This window comes from Lacerta agilis, chromosome 2 (assembly GCF_009819535.1).
Source record: "Lacerta agilis isolate rLacAgi1 chromosome 2, rLacAgi1.pri, whole genome shotgun sequence".
Classification (NCBI taxonomy): domain Eukaryota; kingdom Metazoa; phylum Chordata; class Lepidosauria; order Squamata; family Lacertidae; genus Lacerta; species Lacerta agilis.
Window position 1 is genome coordinate 12,552,660 of NC_046313.1, and position 24,484 is coordinate 12,577,143.

The 24,484-nt window shown below is 47.7% G+C and overlaps 1 protein-coding gene across 1 annotated transcript in view; it reads right to left on the minus strand.

The window, feature by feature from the left end:
- Positions 1 to 24,484, minus strand: part of TIMELESS (timeless circadian regulator) — a 49,791-nt gene that overhangs the window by 15,757 nt on the left and 9,550 nt on the right. Inside the window, exons 3-24 of the mRNA XM_033138631.1 lie at positions 23,083 to 23,236; positions 21,523 to 21,637; positions 21,152 to 21,214; positions 20,532 to 20,633; positions 18,351 to 18,506; positions 15,919 to 16,052; positions 15,695 to 15,782; positions 14,450 to 14,629; positions 13,520 to 13,737; positions 13,281 to 13,384; positions 11,706 to 11,875; positions 11,181 to 11,297; positions 9,135 to 9,286; positions 7,948 to 8,045; positions 7,424 to 7,541; positions 6,890 to 7,091; positions 5,736 to 5,887; positions 4,995 to 5,074; positions 4,399 to 4,522; positions 2,659 to 2,741; positions 1,390 to 1,529; positions 58 to 283 (exon numbers count right to left, since the gene is read on the minus strand). Coding sequence (XP_032994522.1) covers positions 58 to 283; positions 1,390 to 1,529; positions 2,659 to 2,741; positions 4,399 to 4,522; positions 4,995 to 5,074; positions 5,736 to 5,887; positions 6,890 to 7,091; positions 7,424 to 7,541; positions 7,948 to 8,045; positions 9,135 to 9,286; positions 11,181 to 11,297; positions 11,706 to 11,875; positions 13,281 to 13,384; positions 13,520 to 13,737; positions 14,450 to 14,629; positions 15,695 to 15,782; positions 15,919 to 16,052; positions 18,351 to 18,506; positions 20,532 to 20,633; positions 21,152 to 21,214; positions 21,523 to 21,637; positions 23,083 to 23,236 — 2,976 coding nt within the window. The remainder of the gene's footprint in view (positions 1 to 57; positions 284 to 1,389; positions 1,530 to 2,658; positions 2,742 to 4,398; positions 4,523 to 4,994; positions 5,075 to 5,735; positions 5,888 to 6,889; positions 7,092 to 7,423; positions 7,542 to 7,947; positions 8,046 to 9,134; positions 9,287 to 11,180; positions 11,298 to 11,705; positions 11,876 to 13,280; positions 13,385 to 13,519; positions 13,738 to 14,449; positions 14,630 to 15,694; positions 15,783 to 15,918; positions 16,053 to 18,350; positions 18,507 to 20,531; positions 20,634 to 21,151; positions 21,215 to 21,522; positions 21,638 to 23,082; positions 23,237 to 24,484) is intronic.

The following is a 24,484-nucleotide window of genomic DNA, read 5'->3' on the forward strand; positions in this document are numbered from 1 at the left end:
CGCTGAGAGCTGTGCCGCAGCATGCTGCACTTCCTTCTCTTGCCACCAGCCTCTCACCTTCCTGCCTCAGGCATCGCACAAGCTCCTGGCAGTCTCTATCCAATGCAGCTCCACCCTTCCTGTCAGGCTGCCCACCCAACGGCCTGTTCTCCACATCATGGCCACCATCTTTCCAGGTTGACTCCCCCTCTTCCTCGCTATCAAAGTCATCCTCTTCTTCTTCCTCCTCCTCCTCTTCATCATCATCTTCCTCAGTCTCGTCCAGGTCAGGTATTGCAAAGTCCTTGTTCTGAAAGGGAAAAGAAGATAGCTTGCTACGGGGGGTCATAGTTAACAAGAGGCATCTTCCTCCTCCCAACTACCAACACAAACGCTACGCAGGGGGAAAAAATCAAACCATCACCCATAGGTAAACCCAAAGGTAACAATCCCAGCAAGGCCCGTCTTGAAGTCGCTGGAGGAGAAAAGGGAGCCAACCAACCCAAGACGGCTGGTTAAACGGCTCAGGACCACAATACCTCAAGGACCGCCTCTTTCCATGTGAACCTACCCAGACCCTGAGAACATCTTCTGGGGCCCTCCTTTGTGTGCCTCCTCCTTGAGAGGTCCGGAGGGTGGCAACACAAGAACGGGGCCTTCTCTGCAGTGGCTCCCCGTCTGTGGAATGCTCTCTCCGGGGAAGTTCGCCCGGCGCCTTCATTATACACCTTTAAGCGCCAGGCAAAAACGTCCCCTTTTTAAACCAGGCCTTTGGTTGATCTGATTTACATCCTATGCCCTTTTAAAATGTGGGCTTTTCTTTGGAGGGGGAGCTACTGGGTTGTTGTTTTTTATTTTTATTATATATTTTGTGGTTTTACACCTTGATTTTATTGTGTGAACTGCCCTAAGACCCCCAGGTGTAGGGTGGTTGGTAGGTTGCTAAATAGGTAGGTAGGTTGGTAAGTAAGAAAGTAAATAATAACAGTAGTAGCAATAATAATAATAATAATAACCTGTCCAATGATGCCGAGGTACCTATGCACATTCACACAAGATAGGTAGATAAAAGCTTTATTCGCATAGCCAACAGCCATAGCAACAACAGACAATATACAAATAAAAACAATGGATAAAAAAACGAACATATATCCATGATTATCGTTCAGATAGTGGCTCTTAGTCTTATTGCACCCTCGATCAATCTAGCAACTTTTGTTGTTATCAGATCATTTTGATCTGATAAAAGAAAGAACAACGTGGCCGCAGGTGGGTGGCCTGGGATAGTAAGTAGGAGTGGTGTGATAAATTCGGATTCACACAAGCTTTTTGACACATTCACACAAGCATTTTATCACTTGCCCACATGCAGGAGAGAAGAACGAACAGAACAGAAAGCGGGGGCCATACCGCAGCGGAGCCAGGCTTGCGCCTTCGTTTCTTGTAGAGCTCCTTTCGGTCAGACACCAGCCCCATGCTGAGCAGCTTTTCAATAATGCGGGCCTTGGAGCGCTTAGCGGTGATATGCCTCATCACATTGGCCAGGATATCTGCAGAGAGGGAGAAACCGAGGAAGGACTCACTCTACACTCGCTCCCAAGAAGGAATGGTTCTCCCTCGCTTCTATGTGCCTCAGGGAACACGGCTATGAGGATGCTGAGTGCATCGTTCTTCTCAGAGACCAATCTGGCGTCACCTCTGTTAATATCCCCATACGTGAAATGCCAAATTTACATATAAAAAGGTAAAGGTAAAGGGACCCCTGACAGTTAAGTCCAGTCGCAGATGACTCTGGGGTTGCGGCGCTCATCTCGCTTTCAGGCCGAGGGAGCCGGCGTTTGTCCACAGACAGTTTTTCCGGGTCATGTGGCCAGCATGACTAAACCGCTTCTGGTGAAACCAGAGCAGTGCAGGGAAATGCCGTTTACCTTCCCGCCGGAGCGGTACCTATTTATCTACTTGCACTTTTTGGTGTGCTTTCGAACTGCTAGGTTGGCAGGAGCTGGGACCGAGCAACGGGAGCTCACCCCATCGTGGGGATTCGAACCGCCAACCTTCTGATCGGCAAGCCCAAGAGGCTCAGTGGTTTAGACCACAGCGCCACACGCATCCCTTAAATGTACATATATTAATGCTTAAGTCAGAGCTTCCCAAACTTTTCACATTGATGGCACACTTTTTACATATGCATCATTTCACGACACAGTAATTCCGTTTTACTAGCAAACCAGAGGTTAAACTAACCCCTAACAGACATACATTGTGTGACACACTTAACACACTGCAGGCCTACACACCAATCTGTCACAACACACAATTTGGAAAGCTCTGGTTTAAGTGTAGCGCATAATATTATCCTGGAGCTGGGGGGGGGGGAGCAGAGGTGGGTGAAGGGGGTTAATAATCCTGGTTACTGGAGGTTTGCTGGAAAAATAACCCCGGCACTGGGGCAAACTCAGCACCAAAGAAGTCTGAGTGTGGATTTAAAGAGGCAGGGATTCCCATCATCAGTGGTCTTGCTGGCTGGGGCTGATGGGAGTTGCAGTCCGACAAAATATGGGAGGGCCACAGGGTCCCCCACCCCTGGCTTAGAAGGTATTAAGCCCCGCCCACTCTATAAGAGCAGGCATCCCTTTTATGGTTGCAAACTCGGGACCCTCCAACCACGCAGACCCTCACCATCTGTGTCCCGGAACTCCTCAAAGAGGCGTTGAAGTTCCAGCTCCTGGTCCTCTGTCCACAATACAATGCGCGTCCCCTTCCTGCCGAAGAAAGCGCACCACAATAGCAACTACGGCGCTACCTGCCTCCCTTCCATGCCTCAACATTTCCCATCAAGCAAGGAAACGGGGGTTAAACTATAAGGAGCAGTAAGGAGAATAAGAAAGAAAAAGGGGAAGGTTCTCCAGTAAGAAGCCTGCATGGACTGAATCACACGAGGGAGAAGGACAGTGTTGTGCATATTCTGTAAAATTGCATTGCACAAGATTTTATTTCTATAACGTATTTCTCCGTGTGTAAGACTAGGTTTTCCCCCCTAAAAAATAATGTTCAAAATTAAGGGGGCGTTTTATACACAGATAGGGTGGGTTTTCTTAAATCCGAGTCCCCCAAAACAGGAGGCGTCTTATACGTGGGGGTGTCTTATAGAAGGAAAAATGCGGTGTATATATAAATGTAGATAGAGCTGCAGATCATGAAGTTCAATATACAATATAAAAATACAGTCGTACCTTGCACAGGTAGGTAGCCGTGTTGGTCTGCCATAGTCAAAACAAAATAAAAAATAAAAAAATCCTTCCAGTAGCACCTTAGAGACCAACTAAGTTTGTTCTTGGTATGAGCTTTCGTGTGCATGCACACTTCTTCAGATACATACTTCTGCTACTGGAAGGATTTTTTTTATTTTTTATTTTGTTTAGTCGCACCTTGGTTTTTGAACAGCTTAGTTCCCGAAGGTTTTGGCTCCCGAAAGTCACAAACCTGGAAGTGAGTGTTCCGGTTTGCGAACTATTTTTGGAACGTCCGACGGGGCTTCCACAGCTTCTGATTGGCTGCAGGAGCTTTATTTGAAATTAGCTATCAGATACTTTCATTGATGCTTTATACACGTCACAAAATACAGTACATTTCTACCATAAAAGTTGCATTATCTGGAAAGACAATTCTGATATGCAGGTAGAAATATTTAGGATGAGAACAACTCTGTGGGCTGCCCCCGATTTCTTTCGCTTAAAACATGAGTGAATGACATTCAGATTGCGTGCCCGAAAAAAGATTATCTAAATGTTCAAGTATATGATTAAAGGTAAAGGGACCCCTGACCATTAGGTCCAGTCGCGGACGACTCTGGGGTTGCAGCGCTCATATCATGTTACTGGCTGAGGGAGCCGGCGTACAGCTTCCTGGTCATGTGGCCAGCATGACTAAGCCACTTTTGGTGAACCAGAGCAGTGCATGGAAACGCTGTTTACCTTCCCGCCTGAGCGGTACCTATTTATCTACTTGCACTTTGACGTGCTTTCGAACTGCTAGGTGGGCAGGAGCAGGGACTGAGCAACGGGAACTCACCCCATTGCGGGGATTCGAACCACTGACCTACTGATCGGCAAGCCCTAGGCCCTGTGGTTTAGACCACAGCGCCACCCGCGTATTATTATCTGCATGCCGCCTAACAACTCAAAGGAAAATCAGTATTTGCTCTTTAAAAAAAAATAAAAAAATCACGATTTTTGTGTACAAGGGCTTAAAATTCTGCAACTACAACCAGAATCCACTAGGAATTCTGGAAAGTGAGGGAGAGGGAGAGAACCATGGAAGAGGCAAGCCACACTCTTTCCCTACAACTGTTATCGAGTGCCATGGCCCCAAGGCAGCCCATCAGAGAGGAAGGTCGCAGCCCTCTGAACGAAGACCTACCTCTCCCGAGGGAAATCCCGCAGGCTCCTTGCAAGCCCCAAGCGCACCAGTCGCTGGGCCACCTGCTTGCGTGTCCGGTTGCGAGCGGTCAGGTGTGCAAGGATGTTGTTAAGGATATCTTCACCTGGTGTCAAAGAAGGGAAAAGGGGAGAGGCTTAGTGGCTGGGTGAGGAGGAAGATCAGGCTCTCCACCCTCGTGCAGGAAAAATAAATTAGCAAAAGGCTTTCCCCAATCAAGAAGTGGCCTGCATATTTTGCTCACCTACCTGCTCGCACCTGGAGCTTTGGCAAAAGCTTCCCTGCCTGTCTGGCTCGAGGGCAATTCTTACTTCCCACAGGCCACTATGCTGCATTAGCCTTTTCAGATTTAGGATCTGCCACTCATCCCAAACTGCAACATGGGGCCAGCTCAAAGTGCCTCCCCCCCCCCAAAAAAAAATGGGCCCAGAAGTCCTTTTTGTGGTAGCATTTAGCATTCAACCCTATCCAAGTGGGCCGGATAATAAAATGCAGGCATCCTATATTGAAGAGTCTCAATCTTGCTATATTTGGATTGCAATGCTGTCCTCTCCCCCCACATGCACGTCATTTGGTACCTTCCACTTCCTTGTACTTGTAGAAAAGTTCCCTCAGCTCCTCCTCGTCTTCCTCAGTCCACTGAACAGCCTTGAGGGAGCTGTTTGGAGAAGGAGAGGGAGAGAGAGAATAAATATTTAGATGGGAAGGCCGAAGTGTGGTTTTATGCTCCCGTCCCCCCCAATAAAAAGAGATTTTTAAGTTTTATTCTTCTTACTTGGTATTCGATGTGGAATAATTTTAAAAGTGAACCAGGGAATTGTTCAGTTTCACATGTGAATACCCACACGCATCTGGAGGTCTGCTCACCAAAAGCACGTGAGGGAAAGTGGGGGCAGAAGACGCCGGAAACTCTCCTGTCCCTCCAAGATTGCCATGATGGGGTGACCCTGAGTGAAAGTCCTTGAATGCTGTGCCAGCTCCCTCCGCCCCTCAATTTAAAAGCAAAAAGGGCCCTCACTTGCTATACGTCTTCAAAATGCGCTGCTGCTTCGGGGAGGATTTTTATAGTTTTGTATTGCATCGTACTCTAATTTTGTACTACGAGGTTTTTTCCCCATTGTCTGTTCCATTGTCTGCTTTATACACATAGATATTTTTAAAATAATAATCACCCCCACAAAACAAAAAGGGATATATTGAGAGAGTGGCCACTTTGTGGAGGAGGGCGTCGGGGTGTCGGCTCAGCACCCCTCACTCCTTTCTGGAAATGTCCCTTCAGAAACTTAAAAAAGTTACTGGAAAATATTACAGGAGCTCACGTTTCATCTTTCCCTGCCGTAGCGTAGCCTTCAGTCATCTCCCGAATCACGGCCGTGCTTTTCCAGAACAGCAGCTCCACGTAGGCCTTCTTGTTGCTAGCTGCAAGTGCAAAAAACTTGCCCACAATGTATTTGGCAAAGGTCACCAGCTCCTGGGGTTGGAGAGAAGTATTTGGTTATTTATTTTAAGTCTCAGGGCTCAGCAGTCACTGCTGCTCAGCGCTATGGGAATATTACATGATTAAAGAAGTAGAGATGCTCCCCCACTCAGGCTGCTAACTCAGGCTGCTAAGACAAGACAGATATTTTAGGTTTCCTTAATAATACTTCAGATCCTGAAGTTGAGGCTCCAGTACTTTGGCCACCTCGTGAGAAGAAAAGACCCTGATGTTGGGAAAGATGGAGGGCACAAGGAGAAGGGGACGACAGAGGATGAGATGGTTGGACGGTGTTCTCGAAGCGACTGGCATGAGTTTGGCCAAACTGTGGGAGGCAGTGAAAGATAGGCGTGCTCTGGTCCATGGGGTCACAAAGAGTCAGACACGACTGAATAACAACAATAATAATGCATACATAGGAGGTAGGGATACATGTCAGATTCAAGCAGGCAGGAAAGGACAACCTGCAGATTTTGGAATTGTCTTTTCTTTCTTCTTCTTAGTTCGCTTTATAAAACTTAAACAACTTTCTTTCTTTTTTTTGCAACTGACTCATGCCAGATTCCTTCCTCGGCAAATTGCCAAGGAAACAAACATTAATCCAAAAGGGCATTCCTGATGATTATCAAAAGTTCATGTAAAAAGGCCCCTCCCTTTTTGACATGCAGATAAAAGGGCTAGATACTGCTAAAAAAGGGGGGGAGGCATTGAATACCTTAAAACATTCAAAACAATGTTCTCATTATTTCTTACAGCAACCTTGCAGCAAGGCATCACCTTGCAGGTGGAGAGGATGGAGACTTCTACAGTCATCCAGGTGGTAGAGGCACGATTTGAATTTGCAATTTCCCTGTTCACAGATCAACCCACACACGTTTACCTAGGAACAAAGTCCCCCCGTGTTCAGTGGGGCTTGCTTCTTAGTAGGTGAAATCAGGATTGTAGCCTTCACGTTTCTGATGGTGCACAGGGCAACCCAGCTATCGTGAACCTCACCTTGTAAGCTGCAGCAGCAGGGTCACTGAGCAGCCGCTTGAAGAGGCAGAAGACAGAAAGCTGGAAGAGCAGTGCCTCCATCTTGAGGTCACAGGAGATGCGGTGCAACATTTTCACCACGCAGTGGTTGGTGTGGGCGCTGTTCTGCTGGTAGTTCTTGAAGAGCAGGACGTAGGCCTTGACCACACTGGCACTGGCAAACCTGCGCAACAGGGTGCAGATATTGAAACACGTTCAGCGTAAAGACGAGGGCGAGGTATTTAATAGTCAGGGCTGCTTGCATGCTGCAACTCCACAGAAGTGCAAAACGTGGTCATGGGCACAGGATTCGGCTTCCTAAAGTTCAGTCTCCCTTTATTTTCGTTAAGTAAAGTTTCTGGCCTTTATGATGGTGTCAAAAAAAATGACATGGACAAGAATGCCAGAGGAAACAGACCCGAGACATTTGAAACGCCCTGGGCACACAGAAGGATTTTTTTTTTGGGGGGGGGGGGAGATCTTACACACAAACACACACAAAAAACCCCTGTTTACCGCTTCATGTAATCCAGGAAACTGAACTCCTTTTCGGACACCTTTACAGACGCCAACTCTTCCTCAGCGACTTCTTCAGCTGCCTCCTCAGGTTCATCTGTCTCGGGCGCTGTTTGTCCTGCACGCATTTGAAGGGGTGTGTGAAGTGTAAGGACATTTGAGGATCCACAGTAAGGGAAGGCGGCACTTCCCTCGGGAAGAAGAAGAGTTTGGATTTGATATCCCGCTTTATCACTACCCAAAGGAGTCTCAAAGCGGCTAACATTCTCCTCTCCCTTCCTCCCCAACAACAAACACTCTGTGAGGTGAGTGGGGCTGAGAGACTTCAGAGAAGTGTGACTAGCCCAAGGTCACCCAGCAGCTCCATGTGGAGGAGTGGAGATGTGAACCCGGTTCACCAGATTATGAGTCTACCGCTCTTAACCACTACACCACACTGGCTCTCAAGGAAGATCCTTAGCAGCCCTCCCCTCCTGCCCTGTTGCTGTTCCTTTCTACTAGACCCATGTAGAATGGACACTCACGAGGCAGGGTGGCAAAGAATATTTGTCTCAGCAGCTCCACCTCTTCATCTGGGCCAAGGGAGGACGATCCAAAAACATCTCCTTCTGGCCACACCTCCCTTAACGGAATAGAAAGAAAGCAGGAGTTATTAGCTGTGTGAAACAGTTGGGGGGAGAGTAGGGTTGATATTTCCTGCACCCCAACATCAAGAACTGGGCCAAAACTAAGTCCACAAGCCCACACACCCCTTTAGCAACTATAAAATTGCGAACAAGGGTGATAATCCAGCAAACGTCACTGCTTGTGTGCCTTGCGTCTGTGTCTGTGCATAGACATCCAATTGGCCTTAATGAATATGTTCATAAATGTTTCCTTCCAAATAACATTCCTAAGAATATTTTACATAAATGTCTAAAGAACAAAATAGGCCTATGAGAAGCTGGCAATCTTTTCTTAGTTGGGGGTGGCATGTCAACCCCCCCCCCAACCGATAATCCTCATCTCCTCCTCCTCTTAGTCCCTCATGTCAACATTTAGATTGCAAGCTCCTTGGGACAGAGACCTGCCTTCTTGTTATTCCACTAAAGGGCCACACACTTTGCCAAGTTCACACTGGCCATGCATTTCTGGAAGAAGACATTTCTGCTGCAAATGTTCATTTGTTAAACAGGGCTGCTAAAAGACCACTTAACTTAATGAAGCTGAAACCCCAGCTGCTTCCAACACTTCCTTTACTTTTCAGGTTTCTTATGACACAGAGATGGTCAACTGTGTGTGTGTCAAGATAACCATATTCAACGACCTTATGGATTGTCACGTGGAAGAGGGAACAAGCTTGTTTTCTCCTGCTCTGGAGGGTAGGACTCGAACCAATGGCTTCAAAGTTACAAGAAAGGAGATTCCGAACTAAACATATGGGGGGGAAAAACTTTCTGGCAATAAGAGCTGTTTGGCAATGGAACAGACTCCCACGAGAGGTGGTGGACTCCCCTTCCTTGGCGGTTTTTAAGCAGAGGTTGGATGGCCACCTGTCATGGATGCTTTAGCCGAGATTCCTGTATTTGCAAGGAAGGGGTTGGACTAGATGGCCATTGGATTCCCTTCCAACTCTATGATTCTAGCTCCTCCGATTCGCCAACATACACACCTGTGGCGTTTTCACCCACAATTAAGGACACGGATACATCCCTTGAAGCCACTTCCTTACCTTGCTGAACGCAAGAGGGACAGAGCTTCAGGTGCCTGACCAGCCAGTAGACTGTCCTGGATCCGTACCATGGCCTCAGCTCGCTGCTCCTCCAGTGGAATTTCCGATGCAGCATCGAAAGGGACAACATCCTCCGGGAGAGGCTCAGGACCCTGACGGCAAGAAAGAGATGCCGGAAAATAACCTTTGTAAAAAAACAAACAAACCAGCAGCTTTTCTTTTGGGAATTATAGGGACAGAGACTACCTAAATCGTATAGAAATTTATTTCTGTATGCAACTACAGCGGCAAGAATGTTATTTGCCCCAAAATGGAAAGAAGTAGTCTTGATGAAAGAAGAATGGATACAAAAACTTACAGAATATGCAGAAATGGCGAAACTTACCGGAAGGATAAGAAATCAAGATAACAAACTTTTTATAAAAGAATAGAAATGGTTTACTGAATATTTACAGACAAACTGCGAACAGATAAAAACATTGGCAGTATTACTGTAATAACCTGCAGTTCCGTAAGAGTATATATTTAAAGAATTGATGCTTTTGAATTATGGTGCTGGAGGAGACTCTTGAGAGTCCCATGGACTGCAAGAAGATCAAACCTATCCATTCTTAAAGAAATCAGCCCTGAGTGCTCACTAGAAGGACAGATCCTGAAGTTGAGGCTCCTTTGGCCACCTCATGAGAAGAGAAGACTCCCTAGAAAAGACCCTGATGTTGGGAAAGATGGAGGGCACAAGGAGAAGGGGACGACAGAGGATGAGATGGTTGGACAGTGTTCTCGAAGCTATTTATTTATCATTTTTAAATTTTAAAAAAAGAAAAAGATAGATAGGTGCCGGATGTATTCCCAACAAGGGCAAGAGTAATAAAGTAAGTAAACTTTCAAAGAGGAAGGATTGAATGCAGATTCTCACTAAGGTTTTCCTGCCACCCACATTGGAGAGTTCTGTTCGACCAGGGCGGAATTCTTTTGCCCGTCAAATGATTGGAACATTTTTTATTTTAACGCGTTTCCAGATTGCAAGCCTGCCTGCATTCCAAACACATGCTTTTTTTTCTTTTTCCAAAATCTTCTGAAAGGAGGCTGTCGTGCCATCTCAAAATAGGGCTAGGGGTCTTACAAAACCAACTCAACTTTTGGAAAGTTAGCAAACCTGCCCCCTACTGGCTTCCAGCAGGAACTGCATGAAAGATGGCTGAGCAAATTCAGTGTGCTATTGCACTACAGTGGTACCTCGGGTTGCGGACATGATCCATTCCAGGGTGCCGTTCGCACCCCAAAAAGTCCGCAACCCGAGCGGCGATATCGCGCTTCTGCATGTTTTGGCGAAACCTGGAAGTAAACAACCCCAGAATCGTTTGCAACTGGACCCAACGGTCGGGGTCCCTTTACCTTTATGGCTTCAGAATCTTGTGCATTTTAGTGCTGGATCAAACAAGAGAGCTGCAAAAGCGCCGCTCTCCATTTCCAGACAGCTAGAAAACAAAATACAGGAGCCCCCAAGCTGCTGTGTCAAGACTGGTTAGTTTCCATTATCACGAAATAAGAAGACGCCTGCAAAGACATCACCTTGCCGACAAAGGTCCGTATAGTTAAAGCTATGGTTTTCCCAGTAGTAATGTACGGAAGTGAGAGCTGCATCATAAAGAAAGCTGATCGCCGAAAAATTGATGCTTTTGAATTGTGGTGCTGGAGGATACTCTTGAGAGTCCCATGGACTGCAAGAACATCAAACCTATCCATTCTTAAAGAAATCAGCCCTGAGTGCTCACTAGAAGGACAGATCCTGAAGCTGAGGCTTCAGTACTTTGGCCACCTCATGAGAAAAGAAGACTCCCTAAAAAAGACCCTGATGTTGGGAAAGATGGAGGGCACAAGGAGAAGGGGAAGACAGAGGATGAGATGGTTGGACAGTGTTCTTGAAGCTACTAACATGAGTTTGGCCAAATTGCGAGAGGCAGTGAAGGACAGGCGTGCCTGGCGTGCTCTGGTACATGGGGTCACGAAGAGTCGGACACGACTGAACAACAACAAAAATCCTACCTTGATGCATTTATCAATTTGCTCAGCCAGCCCTGGCCACATATTCTCCAGCTCCTCAGGCGCTCGGGGCTGCACAGCCGAGCTAGCAGGCTTCTTCTTCCTCTTGACTTTCTTGCTCTGCAGCAAACAAACCAACAGCTCTCTGGTTTCTGAGCCAACTTTTGAGGAAAGGGGGATGTTGATGGAAGTGTAGCATTCCTATAACCCTTCGTCCACAAGCACGGCCCACGGACAGTGACTAAATCAATCCTCTAGGGCCCAGAAAGTGTGCGCAGCGCTTCACAGACGCCAACAATCAGCTTGGGAAGCGCTGTGGAAGAGGTTTCGCAGGTACTGCCAATCAGCTGTTCGTTGGTGTCTGCAAAGCCCCACCCTTACCTCTCCCGACACCTGACACCCTATATGACATAGGTTGAAGGGCAGGTCTGCATGGCTTGGCTGAAATGGAGAGGGCCTAGTGCGGCCTACTTGGGACCCGCCAGCTTCCCCACATGGAAAGGACTTTGTCCCCATACAACAATATACCTGGACCACTAGGTTGCTCCTCCCTTTGCAAAATCTCTCCAGCATCTTCAAGAAAAGGTGAGTGGTCTCCACCAGATCTTTCAGGAATGACCTGGGCTGCTTTGTCGCATCAAACTTACGGAAGAGGGTGAGGAACAGCTCGCGATACTCCATCAAGTAGAAAATGTTGTCTGGGAGAAAGAGGTGGTCAAGTTGTTAGTGCTATCCATGCACACAAGCCGGCGTTTCCTGCTCTACAAGAAAAAAAATAGCAGAAGGAATAGGATCCTAAAATCCACTTGGGAGCCGGGCAACCTGTGTACAGATCAGGAGCAGGTTCCTTGAGACTGCCTTATAGACCCAGTAGGGTCACTGTGTCCTGCAGGAGTTTCTCCTTCCAAGTCCTAAAAATATCAAAAGCAACTTGGTGCAGGGATTCAGAGCAGATGCCCCTGTTCTGTGGAACAGTATCCCTGACCAGTGCCTACTATCAGTACTTCCTTGAAATGGAAGACATTTTTGTTTTGACAAGCTTTTCAAGCTGTATGGGAAAGTCTCTGTTTTAGGTGCTTGTTTTCTATTGTCTTTCCAGCAAGATCTTCAGCTGCTTAGCTGTTTCTTAAAGATATTATTTCTAAAAAGACATGTATGAACGGCAATTCGTAAATTAAAAACAAGAGCAAGCGGACAACCATTTTTCTTCTTCTCCATTATAATCTATAACACATGAAGCTCTCAAATCATTGCCCATCAAACTCTGAACTTGGTCTTAAGCACAGACAACATTCTTCTGTGTGGCTTTCAACCAGGGTGCTGCGGCACCCTGGGCTACCTTGAATGGTGGTCAGGGGTGCCGCAGTCAACACTGGCCTCTGTCCCTCTTCCCTTCCCTTCCTTCCCTCCTTTGATGCCCTCTCGCGTCTCTGCTTCCCAAAGGCTTGCACAGCTGTTTGTTGCAACAGCCCTGGCTACAAGCTCTGCAGGCGAATGGTGCCTCTGGGGCTGGCCAGGGGGTGCTTCCCAGGCCCCTGTGAGGCAGGGTGAGGAGGCATCTCTCTCTGGGGCAGGGAGGACAGCTCAGAGACAAGGGGCGGCAGCCCAAAGGACTCCCAAGGAGAGGGGAGAAGAGAAGAGGCTGAGGGAGCACTCCCCAAGGGGAAGGTCTTTTGAAAAGGGTGAGGAGCTGCTGGCTCTGCAGGAAAGAAGAAGAAGAAGAAGAGTTCGGATTTGATATCCTGCTTTATCACTACCCGAAGGAGTCTCAAAGCGGCTAACATTCTCCTTCCCCTTCCTCCCCCACAAAAAACACTCTGTGAGGTGAGTGGGGCTGCGAGACTTCAGAGAAGCGTGACTAGCCCAAGGTCACCCAGCAGCTGCATGTGGAGGAGCGGAGACGCGAACCCGGTTCACCAGATTACGTGTCTACCGCTCTTAAGCACTACACCACACTGGCTCTCAAGGGGTGACACAACTGGGCTCCTGAGCCCCGCACGGGTGCCACAGAAAGAATGTAGTTGGTCAAGGGAGCCGCGGACTCAAAAAGGTTGAAAACCTCTGTCCTAAGAGGTTGTGTTTGCCACAACTAAAAATCCTCACTCTTTATGATATGACTGCTGTTGCGCAAAGCTTCTTCTTGCGAATGGTCCATTTCGTGCACCGTTGTTAGCAGTTCCTGGTAGGCTTTGAGAGCTAGGTGCATCCTGGGGAGACAAGGGAATGACAGGATGAGAGGCCAAGTGACAAAAGGAATCAGTCGCACAGCCGAAACAAGAGGGGGGAACCCAGCAGGCCATTCCACGGGGTGACTAAACCCCCCCCCCACACACACACCTTACCTTCTAGACCAAGAAGTAGCCTCCTTCTTATCCAAGAGTAACATTTCATAGTACTTGTTCAGGCTCTGCTCAATGAAGTGGAAAGTCCGAACGCTAACCGTTTCAGAAACCAGCTGAGGTTGGAAAGATGAAGCCCGGTTGAAGGCCATGAAAAAAGCCATGGCCCACAAGTAGTAGGTCTCATCGTGCATCTGGGCCTTTTCCCTGATCAGGTGATCCTGCAGGATGGGGAGAAGAGAGAAAAGGAACGTCAAGAGGAAGCAGCTGACCCTGTTACTGCTCGTTTTTGTTTGGGTTCCTATCATGTGCATAGTGGACAGCAAGGAATTTCAGATGCAGAGCACAGTGGTGGTAACTTCTATATAAAAGATGAACATTTGCACCTTTCTGCCGTACTTATTTTGCACAATAAGTAAGGACTGGAGGGAGGTCTTTATGAGACCTTGTCATCTCCATGTGTTTCCAGGGCATTTGTCACCCATCACACCAACCAGCACCTGTTTTTCTTTACAATATTTATACTGGGTTGTATCCAGCAAAGTCATCGACCGGCAATCCATTCTGGGGGGTTCCTCCAACTCTCAGATGCAGATTTTTTCCGAGGTGGGGGAGGGTCTGTTGCACAAGTGGAAGCTGTTCTGTTTGTGCAATGACGTCACTGGATTAAACCCTTGCTGCCCAATGACAAAAGTTAATATTAAATCCTTAAAACACAAAGTTCTGATCTAGAAGAGAACAGAAATAAGGATGACGTCTTGCCAGATCCGGCTGAGTTGCAACTTTATGTTATGGAACAGGTATCCCTGAGGTAGATGGTGCTGCAGCTCTGCCCGACACCACCAACATCCCTCCCCCTCCCTATTCCCTTTTCCAGGACGCTCCATTTGCCATCCCCGTGCTCGCTTGGCAGGATACGGACGCCACTCTCACCTTGACCAGATACATCAGGCGATTGTAGCAGTTCTCCAAAAACTCCACGCAGAACTCCTTGAGGAAAAGCCTCACGTTGAGGGCTGAGCGGCGAGAGACGCCCTCGCCATCGCGGGCAAGCTGGCGCCTCTTTGGCACCCGCCGTATCACCTTGGTCAGATCGTGGCTGTAGTTATTCACCTGCCCAGGAACAGGAGAAAGAGAGCGGAGAAGATACGAAGGTGGGGATGGCTGCTGCGGCAGCATCTCCTGCCCCATTCCTACTCTCCCCCTGCCTGTAAATCCTACTTGCTGTAGCAAGCATAGGAGGGAGGTGCGCACCAGGTGTGGGGAATCCCTGGCCTTCTGTATGTTGTTGAACTACAACTTCCATAATCACTGGCCATTGGCCATGCTTGCTGGGGAAGCATAGTTCAGCGACGGCTGGAGGGCCACAGGTTCTCCACACCTGAGGTACACACCAGAGGAGTATAGGTGAAGAATCCACAACTGCAGCTTCCTCTACAGTTGAGGGGGCTTGTAAAGGTAGGCAAGTGGGGGTTTTCTGGGCTACCACTTTGTTGAAGTTAAGAGTAGCGAAAACTCAGCTAAGAAGCTCAAACCATGACTGACACCCTTCTCTGGAAATTAAATCAAAGCCCATACTTTAACATTCAAAAGCTTTACTTGCAGAAACTCAAGTTACAGATGAATTAAAACATAATATTTACTGCCACGTGCTTGTTCAAGCTTGGGCTCTTCTTCTAACTTCCAAACAACTGTATTTTCCTCTCTTTCCAGAGCTCAGCACTCAGCCTTCTGTATCTCAGTTAGGCCATGCCTTGCAGCTCCTGTGAGAGATTGCCCACTTTTGCCTTCTCCTGCAGCTTTGCTCTCTTTCTCCCAAGCGGAAAAGAAGCACTCCGACACTCGATTCAACTTAGCAGTGTTCACAGTGGATTCCAAAACACAGTCATCTTGCCTCACGTTAAACGGAGTCTCTCCTTCACTGTATACCTCCCATGTGACCAAACGACAGCCAATCACATGAGAACTCCAACGGAACTCTCTAGAACTCGGTTACCAACCAATCCAATTTAAACACATAGTAATGCATGCAAGCATCTACACTGTCTGCAAATTAAATTACTATACTTAACACACTTCGCAACCCAAAGTAGCAAAGGCAGGCCTTCAACTTTGAGCACTGTCAGGCAACAACTCTCCCCACCCCACACACACCTACCTGCACCCACATCAACTTACATTCTGTAGTCCCTTATGCATCACGACGTCTCTGTCTCCAAAAGACTTCAGGCCCTGAATGACATAGCAGCCACCAAAACGAGAGTGCCTGCGGGGAAAGGGAAGAAACAGATGCACATATATATGTATCAGGGGAACAAGCATAGTTTGAATCAAAGATCAGAAGTGTTAAAAGTACAGGTCTTATTGACAAGTGATTTTAAATCAAATCCACCCTGCCTCACCTGCTGCTCCGCTGGAGAACCCGGCTCCTCCTCTCAGCCAGTTCCTTCTGCCTCAGGTGCTCCAACTCAGCTGCGTCTGCGACCTGCTCCTTGGCTGAGCGGGCCTGCCCTGTTGCTGCCAGTTGCTCTGGGTTCTGTTGGGGACACGGACTTCTGTGACTTCCTGCAACCTGAGCTAGGCTCACCCAGTACCAAGCCCATCCCAGGCAGAGAGTAGTCACTGCAGGTTGCCTATAGGACAAGGCAATCTTTCTGCCTGTCTCCTGTGCCTCCCAACTTTGAGAAGGCTTACAGAATGCTAAACGTAAGGACAAGTATTGTTAGGTTTGACTGGGCATGGTGAACCTGTAGCCATTTAGATGTTGGTGGACTGAAACACCCAACATGCCTGGCCACTGGGCCCTGCTGGTTTGGTCAGCAAGGCAGCCTGCTGGAGAACAGCTTGTTTTCACCAGATAAGAATCTGATACAGTGGTACCTCGCTAGACGAAAAACTCGCTAGACGAAAGGCATTCGCTAGCGAAAGGCTGTCTCGCAAGACAAATTTTCCTATGGGCTTGCCTTGCAAGACGAAAAATTTCTGCGATTCCCCCCCCCCCGTCAAATCGCTATTCCCCTGTTGGTGCTTCGCAAGACGAAAAATTCGCTACACGACAGCACTCGCAGAACGAATTAATTTCGTCCTGCGAGGCACCACTGTACATTGCTTCCTTCGGAGACTTGCATTGTCTTCAAAGACTTTCAGAGACTTATAGACTCATGTTTATTTGGTTCCAGGTTTTCAAGAGAATCCATTAAGAGTACACATTTTGTGTCTTTCAGAGATTCATAAGATTTCTGTTTATGTGGTGTTGTAGAGAGTGCATAAATTCACATTTTCATGTTCTGCATAGAATTTATAAAGAGTTTATAGTGATAACGTATTATTGTAATTGGTCATTGTGTTGCCTTGGTTATATCTGGCTGGGTCAGCAAGGCAGCCTGCTGGAGAACAGCTAGATCTAAAGGGACACAGGCTCCCCATCCTTGGGTAATGTCAACTAACTCACCCATTACTTCACCTAACAGTGACCAGGTGAAAAGACTCACAAAATGACCACGTTCAAGAAAAGTCAGTTTTTGCCCTTCGCATGTGTTATCTGAAGGCACATTGCCACTAAACCTGGAAGTCCTGTCCCTATGTATCACAGAGAACATTCACTAGTTTTGTTAGCAACCGCTGTTTCCCAACCCACCAAAAACTGCCCCAATTACACCCCACTCCACAAGTCTCCCACAAGCACAGGTGAAAACTATTGCCATCTCCTCTTTTGTCTTGTATCACCTCTTCAAACTCTAGCTTTTCCTTCTTCCCTTTCTACAGTATGTAAGTTTTGAATGCTACTAAGTTCCTGGGGTTTCATTCCCACTTCAAGAGTGTTTCTTCAGCCGGAAACTCAGTTCCGGCACCTCTACGGTGGGCGCCATTGACATTACAGTCGTACCTTGTATCTCAAAACGCCTTGGCTCCCGAACGATTGAAACCTAAAAGTGAGTGTTCCGGTTTCCGAACGTTCTTTTGGAAGCCGAACGGCCGACGGAGCTTCCAATTGGCTGCAGGTTTCTGAACGTTTTGGAAGTCGAACAGACTTCTGGAACGGATTCCGTTTGACTTAGAATCATAGAATCATAGAGTTGGAAGAGACCACAAGGGCCATCCAGTCCAAGCCCCTGCCAAGCAGGAAACACCATCAAAGCATTCCTGACAGATAGCTGTCAAGCCTCCGCTTAAAGACCTCCAAGGAGGGAGACTCCTCCACACTCCTTGGCAGCAAATTCCACTGTCAAACAGCTCTTGCTGTCAGGAAGTTCTTCCTAATGTTTAGGTGGAATCTTCTTTCTTGTAGTTTGAATCCATTGCTCCGTGTCTGCTTCTCTGGAGCAGCAGAAAACAATCTTTCTCCCTCCTCTATATGACATCCTTTTATATATTTGAACATGGCTATCATAGCACCCCTTAACCTTCTCTTCTCCAGGCTAAACATACCCAGCTCCCTAAGCCGTTCCTCATAAGGCATCGTTTGCAGGCCTTTGACCATTTTGGTTGCCCTCCTCTGGACACATTCCAGCTTGTCAGTACCTTTCTTGAACTGTGGTGCCCAGAACTGGACACATTATTCCAGGTGAGGTCTGACCAGAGCGGAATACAGTGGTACTATTACTTCCCTTGATCTAGATGCTAGATGTACTTCCAAGGTACGACTGTGTAAGAGAACAAGGGAGGTGTTCATTGTGAGCTCCAACACCTTTTTCTAGAAAAATAGCACTGCCAACTTCTAACACAGAGACTGTATCCAATGGACAGCCCAACCAGCAATTTGGCAGGCCTGGGTGCAGCCACCTGCAGATTATCGCCCACCACACGCAACCCTCTTCCTCCTCCCCTTGCTTACCTGGTCCCGGAACATAAGGGAGATGATCTCAAGCACGTGAAGGCTCCACTGCTGCTCGCTCTGGGAGCTGGCCAAGAATTTGAGCAGATCATCCATGCCACTGATGTGGATGGCCCATAGCACCCGGTCATGGGTGTTGGCATCATCGTCAATGTTCTATGGGAAAGACCACATGAGCCTGAGTACAAGGGCACTGGGGTCATCATGACCGAAGGTGCTTCTTCTTCTGAGTAGGGATACCAAAGAGTGAGAGGAAGGAAGGAAGGAAGGAAGGAAGGACGCTATGGTTGTCAAGGACAGGGACACTGGCTTTCAAACTACATTCCAAGGAGCAATAAGGTTGTGTTAAATATATATACAGTGGTACCTTGGTTCTCGAACTTAATCTGTTTTACTCCCGAAACCGTTCGAAAACCAAGGCACGGCTTCTGATTGGCTGCAGGAGCTTCCTGCACTCAAGCGGAAGCCGCCTTGGGACGTTCGGCTTCCGAAAAACGTTCGCAAACACTCACTTCTGGGTTTGCGGCATTCGCTAGCCAAGCTGTTCAAGTACCAAGGTACTACTGCACACACATTTGTGCAAACGCATGTGAACTGCTTTTCCATGTTACATGCAGTACAACAACAAAAACTGTAATTATGAAAACACAATCAACACAACATCAAATCGAAGAACTGCACCATCACATACCAAGACTAATTAACTCAGTATAGTCACTTTAAGGTTAAGGACTCTCTCTCTATAAAGGGCTGTGAGAACTTGGGAGGTCACCAAATGTGTGTAACATTTTGAATTGCTTTTATGGTATTATTGGTTTTATGGTACCTGTCGTTTTATACCTCCCTGATATTTTGGGGGCAGTACAAAATCCCTCCCCCACAAACAAATAACTCCTCCAAGAGTGGAATATTCCATACCTGGGTGTATCACCTTCCCAAATTAAGATTATCTGCTGACTTCCAAGTTCTCTCAGTAACTATTTTTGCTGTCACCATAAGAAGAAAAAAACCAGCAGCCCTTATTATGGAAATCAGCCCATCGTTTCCCTTTACTGTTGTAGCACAGCAGTGCTAACCTAGTCTGCAATGTCAGGCCATGAGCGAAATCCCTCAAAAATTTTGCTAGGGTTATTCCTATATAATCTAAAAGCAGTAAAGTGGAGACAATGTGCAATGCACATTTTAAGCAAAACTACTGAAACACCTCACTGACGCACAGGTTGTGTGTGGAAATCTACCACGCCACCTCAAGTACTAGCGTGACATAGCGAGCAAATCTCTCGCAATATACCAGAGACAGGCAAAACCTATGACTGTTCCCGTTCCCCTCCACCTCTAATAATAATAATAATAATTTATTATTTATACCCCGCCCATCTGGCTGGGCTTCCCTAAACAGGGCTGCCTTCAGATGTCTTCTAAAAGTCTGGTAGTTTGACATCTAGTGGGAGGGTATTCCACAGGGCGGGTGCCACTACCGAGAAGGCCCTCTGTCTGGTTCCCTGTAGCTTGGCTTCTCGTAATGAGGGAACCGCCAGAAGGCCCTCAGCGCTGGACCTCAGTGTCTGGGTAGATCGATGGGGGTGGAGACACTCCTTTATCCAGCAGATTTGAATGTGTAGTGATGTGTGTATAGTGTGAATGTGTAAACCAGCAAGCCTCTGCTTCAAGTCAAGCCTAAGTCAACCTATTATTATATACCGTATTTTTCCATGTGTAAGACGGGGAGGATTGCCCAGAGATGTTGAGCATTCTGGGGGGGAGGGCAGCCCAGAGTTGTTGAGCTTTGGGGGGGGGGCGGGTGGCCCTTGCCGAAGCCACCAATAACACACCCAATAGCCGCTGACAATCTCTGGCTCACCACAGCAACAAAAACCACGTCCCTCCTATGTGCACTGTCCGTGTATAAGACAAACCCCCCCCCCCAGTTTTTAAACACAATTTTAAAATATAAAAACCTCGTCTTGTACACAGAAAAGTACAGTGACTCACCCTAAAATCCTACATCAGCAAAATGGGGTATAAAAAAACAAAACAAAGCATTGACTGCTGTGAACGCATAGATACAGGTAGGTGGACCTCTGCAATGGCTCAGGTGCTTCTTTCGCACCTTCAGGCAAAGCCCTAGACCGGTAGCGGCCTGACCAGTATCGGGTGCCCACCCATCAGACATGGGAGTACCTTCTCCTCATCGGGATCGGCCGGGACATGCAGCACATTGCGCACCAGAAGCAAGATGCGCTCGATTAAGAGGTTATCCTCCTCCTGACGCTGTTCCCAGTCCTGGGGGAAGGAAGGAAGGAAGGGGCAGGTCATCATATATATGCCCCCCACCCTTTTTTGGTCCCCTTCCATATCCATTCAGGCTCCCTGCGCTTGAGGAGTGCATCCCCCACAAAGTGCCGCTTCTGGTAAAGGGACCCCTGGCCGTTAAGTCCAGTCACGGACGACTCTGGGGTTGCGGTGCTCATCTCGCTTTACTGGCCGAGGGAGCCGGCGTACAGATTCAGGGTCATGTGGCCAGCATGACTAAGCCGCTTCTGGCGAACCAGAGCGGCGCACGGAAACGCCGTTTCCCTTCCCGCCTCAGCGGTACCTATTTATCTACTTGCACTTTGACGTGCTTTCGAACTGCTAGGTTGGCAGGAACTGGGACCGAGCAATGGGAGCTCACTCCGTCCCGGGGATTCAAACCGCCGACCTTCTGATCGGCAAACCCTAGGCTCTGTGGTTTAGACCACAGCGCCACCCGCGTCCCACACGCTGCTTCTGGTACTGGGGGCCAAAACGGTACTACTCACCAGCTGCAGCAAGTCATATAGCTTTTCACTCAGTACCCCAAAGATCTTCTCGTTGGCAAATGCCTAGAAGTTGGGGAAGAAAGCGTGTTAGTATCCCCTAGAGCAGTGGTCGTCGGAGGGCGTGGCAGGAGAGGGTGGCAAGCACGGCAGGAAAGATTCACGGGCAATCAAAGAAACATTTAAATGTTTCAATGTAGTATAGTATAGTATAGCATGGCATCAAAATAATATTATTATTGTTGCTGCTGCTGCAGAATATGGATAGATAATACCCAGAGCATCCATTGATACCGGAGACAATCCCAGTTGTAATCCCGAATCACACAGTGCTAGTGAAGACTTGTTCATAGTTGGGGAATTTATTCACTCACTTCTTTGTAAGCCTGCAGATAAGAGACGATTTGCAGGAAATGGTGCCGGAAGCTGGCTTCTTCGGGGAGTTTGCCAAAGCAGAGGACAGCTGGCTGGGTTAGATTTACCATTAACCTAGGAGAAAAAGGAAACAAGGTAAGAGGCTCCAACAATTATTGTGAAATAGCTTTAGGAGGAGGAAGAACTGAAATTTATTTGCCCTGGGGCTTTCCGGAGCCAGGTTTAAAACCAGCAGATGATACAGTCTTTGGGTTTCATTTTAAGTCTTTAAATTATCGAGTGCATTACAAAGAAGCACTTTTTCTCATAGTGGAGAAAAATATGCCCATCTCTTCTGATCATTAAGCAAAGCCACGTTCAGGATCCCACTTTCAGAGGGGAACCGAGATGATCGAAGGTCTGGAAACCAAGCCTTATGAGGAACGGTTGAAGGAGTGGGGTATCTTTAGTCTGGAGAAGAGGTGACTGAGGTGTGATATCTAAAGGGCTGTCACAGGGAAGAGGGAGCAAGCTTGTTTTTTCCTGCTCTGGAGGGTAGGACTCAAACCAATGGATTCTGAATAAACACCAGGAAGAACCTGCTGAAGGCAAGAGCTGTTTGACAGTGGGACGGACTCCCTTGGGAGGTTGTGGACTCTCCTCCTTGGAGGCTTTTAGTAAGAGGTTGCAAGGTCTAGGTGAGATTCCTGCATTGCAGGGGGTTGGACTAGATGACCCTTGGGTTCCAAGTCTACAATTCTATGATTCTAGGTATATGGCCACAAGGGAAAGGGCTCTCTCAGGAGTAACACTCATCTTAAGAAACTCTAGCTGCCGTACAACCAAGACTTTCTCAGAGCAGACCCAATGAAATGAATCAATACGACAAAGTTCGTTTTAATTCCGAATAAAACTTGGTTGAATGCCACCCTTCCCTTTATCGAGTCCCTAGGGGGCTGCATTCAGCTTTGCGGGCCACAAATTATACAGGCCCGATCCAGATCCGAGAGTGGTGGTTTGCCATCGGGCCGTAGCTCCACGCTAGATGAAGCAGATCAAAATTAAAGAAAGCCGGGGACATTATGGAAGTTCCTGTCACAATTTTTGCAGGCCTTCCTCTCTTCAGAGTATTTCTGCATCCTTATATAAAGGGTCACTCCTTAGATATATCCCAATTTCATTTATGCATTGTATGCCCTCACACCGTTACCTCAGGCTTCTTCACAATCAAGACTTTGGACCGAAATGAGTTATTAGTCCCGTCTCTCATCAAAGCGCTGTCAGGGAACATTGTACGTACATGCATAATATTAATGTATGGGTTTTGTTAAACCTACAGGAGCCAGGCAAGTCATTCCCCACCCACGCGGGTTACCTGATAACAATAGAAAAACAAGGCCACAATGATGATTCAATTGATTCAAGTTTTTCAAGTCTCTTATGAATAGATTTATTTCTTAAAGTTTATACAAGGTGAAATGAATGTGCCAGGACAAGGCCCTGTTTCGGTGATTCTTCTTCAGCTAATAGAGTCTTAAAGTCTTAAGGTTGGCGTGTAGTGGTTGCTTAGAGTAGGTTACCTGATAACAGCATCAAAAAGCTGTTTGTCTTGAGGGTATTGGACGATGATAGGGATCAGGTCATTCTGCAGAATCTGCGCCGCCCCCAGCTGCTGCCGAATATCCCTCGTCTCATCTTCGTGGCGCAGGTAGCGGATCAAGTCCTTCACACTCTCTGAACATGGGAGAGATGGGCAGGGAGGGAAGGGTTATGTGGGAGCAACATTGGAAAGGATGTGAAACAAAAAAGCACATGGAGTTCCTATCCCACCACTTAAAAATTAAGCAAGGTTCTACAGGAAGTTATATTATTGCTGCAAAAAGAAGAAGCTGCCTGTCAGGGATTTGCCTTCTCCTCGCGAGGAGAGCCCGGGTGGAGGTCCTACTCGTCAGGAGAGCCAGGGCGGGAGTACTCCTCGCGAGGGGAAAGAGATCCTCTGAGGGGGGAGGATCGGGACAGTGAACTTCCTCGAGAGCAGCTCTTGCTCAGGTACAGGGATCCCCAGCCACTGCTGTCATCTGACTCATCTCACAGCCCGTCTCCAGAGCTCTCTCCCACGGAAGAGGAGGAGCAGACAGTCAGGGATGCAAGGGAGAGACCCAGCACCACCAGCCAGATGCGATCGGAGGGAGAGTTACAGCTTCCGGCACAGACGCAGCGTCCGGGGGGGGGGGCTAGGAGACCCAGAAGACATTGTTTCAGGGTGCCGAGGCTTTGGTGCTGGGCGGGAAACCGGAGAGGAGCACTTCCGGATTCTGCACGCGACTGAGCAGTCATGTTTTTAGCTAGCTCTGCACTGTAAATAAGTATGCACTGTTATATCCGCATCATAGACTTGGTACACAACATGCACAATAAAGTAGTCTTTAGAATAAGAGGACTCTGCCGTTACTTGTGAGCAACCCCCTGGGTTATCCTGACAAAGCCCTTTTTAAAAATGAAGAAAACAGAAACCCCCTGATTATCTTGACAATACTAAAACACGCACACATATATATCATTGTTATTTATTGTTTAATAGCCACAGATGGGGAAGGTGCCATACTAGAAAAGGGATTACCCTTTCTCTCTCTTACAAGAGGGATTGCCTCCAATGTGGAACAGGCTGCAAGATATGGAACAGCCCTTCCCAACCTAGTGCTCACTGGATGTTACTGGACTACAACTCCCATCATCCTGGCTGAGGCTCATGGAATTTGGAGTCCAACGACCTCCAAGCACCACCAAGTTATAGAAGGCTGATATAGATGCAACATCTACAATCCAAGGGTCATATTAAGTGAAACTGTTGTGCTAGCAGAAGCCATTGCAACGACAAAGCCATAGCACAAGAGGACTTCCTGCCTTCTCCCCCGCTCCCGTGCCCTCCCCAAATCTTTTGGGAGGGGAACCCCCAGAACAGCTTATGGGGTCGGGGGGGGG